Below are 1,644 nucleotides of genomic sequence, written 5' to 3'. Positions count from 1 at the left end.
ATATTATACATTGCAATTAGTAATTTTCTTGTATTTTTTCTTGGTTTTTATTTATTATTATTTTTGTTTTATTTTTGTTTTATTTTTGTTTTATTTTATTTTTGCGCGTAATATTTTATATAATAATTATATGATTATTTAAATTTTTTTATATTTTGTTTATAAAAAAATAAATGTATATATATATATATATATATATATATATATATATATGTATTAATTTTTACAATGGATAAAACTAATTTGATACCCAAAGGTAGTAATTATAATGAATATGGCGAGGTAGTATCTGGAGTTGATACATTTTATAATAAATGTGGATTATCTATAAAGAATTATTCATGGATAGTTAAAGAGGCGATTGCTATTATAATATTAGTACATGGTTTAGGTTCATGTTTACGTTTCGGTTTTTTGAGACATAGCGTAAATATAGTAGATAATATGCATGCTACATTAATTGATAGTGATAATTTTTATATTTATAAAAATAGTTGGATTGAAGAATTTAATAAGAATGGTTATTCTGTATACGGAATAGATTTACAAGGTCATGGAGAATCTGATGGGATTGATAATTTAAGACTTCATATAAATGATTTTGATGATTTTTCTCATGATGTTATAGATCATATTAAAAAAGTATATCATTCGATTATGTTTGAAAATGATAATAAAGATAATTTATACAATAATAATAAAATGGAAAGTATGGAAAAAAAAATTCCTATGTATTTAATGGGTTATTCTATGGGAGGAAATATCGTTTTAAGAACTTTAGAAATATTAGGAAAATCAAAAGATCTTATTTCAAAATATAATATTAAAGGAGCTATATGTATTTCTGCCATGGTTTCAGTAAAATTATTAGGGTATACAGATTCTTTTAAATATCGATACTTTTATTTACCGGGAGCACGGCTGCTGGCTACCTTATTTCCAACATATAGACAAAAAATAGGAAGTGCTGATTTTAAGAAATTTCCATATGTTAATGATATTATATCATTGGATAGTGGTACATTTAGAGGTAATAAAACAAATAAATTTGCATATGAAATTGTTAAATCTTTAGATACTTTACATAAACATATGGATGATATTCCTAGAAATATACCTATACTGTTTATCCATGCAAGAAATGATAGTCATTGTTATTATGAAGGTTTAGAAATGTTTTATAACAAATTAGTCAGTGATAATAAAGAATTAGTGACCCTAGAAAATAACGAACATCTTGTAATTATGGAACCAGGAAATGAAAAAATTCTAAAAAAAATTCTTGATTGGATTTCTAAAATTTATAAAAAAGATGAACATAATAATGTAAAAGAGGAAATTACCCTGATGTGAATATAAAATTGTAAACAAGTAAATAAATAAATAAATAAATAAATAAACATATATATATATATATATATATATATTATGTTATTTTTCTTTTAGCTTTTACACAGTATATATTATTGATTATAGCTTATTTATATATAGCTATATAAAGTTCATATAATGTTATAATTAATATATTATGTTTTAATTTATTTTGTTTATTATTATTTTTAATTATGTGTATAAATATCATATTGAGAACATCAGTTAGATATTATAAATGATATATTAATTCTTTTATACCTTATATAAATT

The 1,644-nt window shown here is 20.9% G+C and overlaps 1 protein-coding gene across 1 annotated transcript; it reads left to right on the top strand.

Moving 5' to 3' along the window:
* Positions 1–228: 228 nt before the first annotated feature.
* On the top strand, positions 229–1,353 carry PRSY57_0000300 (lysophospholipase, putative; the record flags this gene model as incomplete). Its single annotated transcript, XM_012905324.2, has 1 exon — positions 229–1,353. The coding sequence occupies one exon, from the start codon at positions 229–231 to the stop codon at positions 1,351–1,353; it is 1,125 nt and encodes a 374-aa protein (XP_012760778.2).
* Positions 1,354–1,644: the final 291 nt, after the last annotated feature.

Source organism: Plasmodium reichenowi, assembly GCF_001601855.1.
Source record: "Plasmodium reichenowi strain SY57 chromosome Unknown, whole genome shotgun sequence".
Classification (NCBI taxonomy): Eukaryota; Apicomplexa; class Aconoidasida; order Haemosporida; family Plasmodiidae; genus Plasmodium; species Plasmodium reichenowi.
This window is presented reverse-complemented; position numbering and strand designations above follow the sequence as displayed.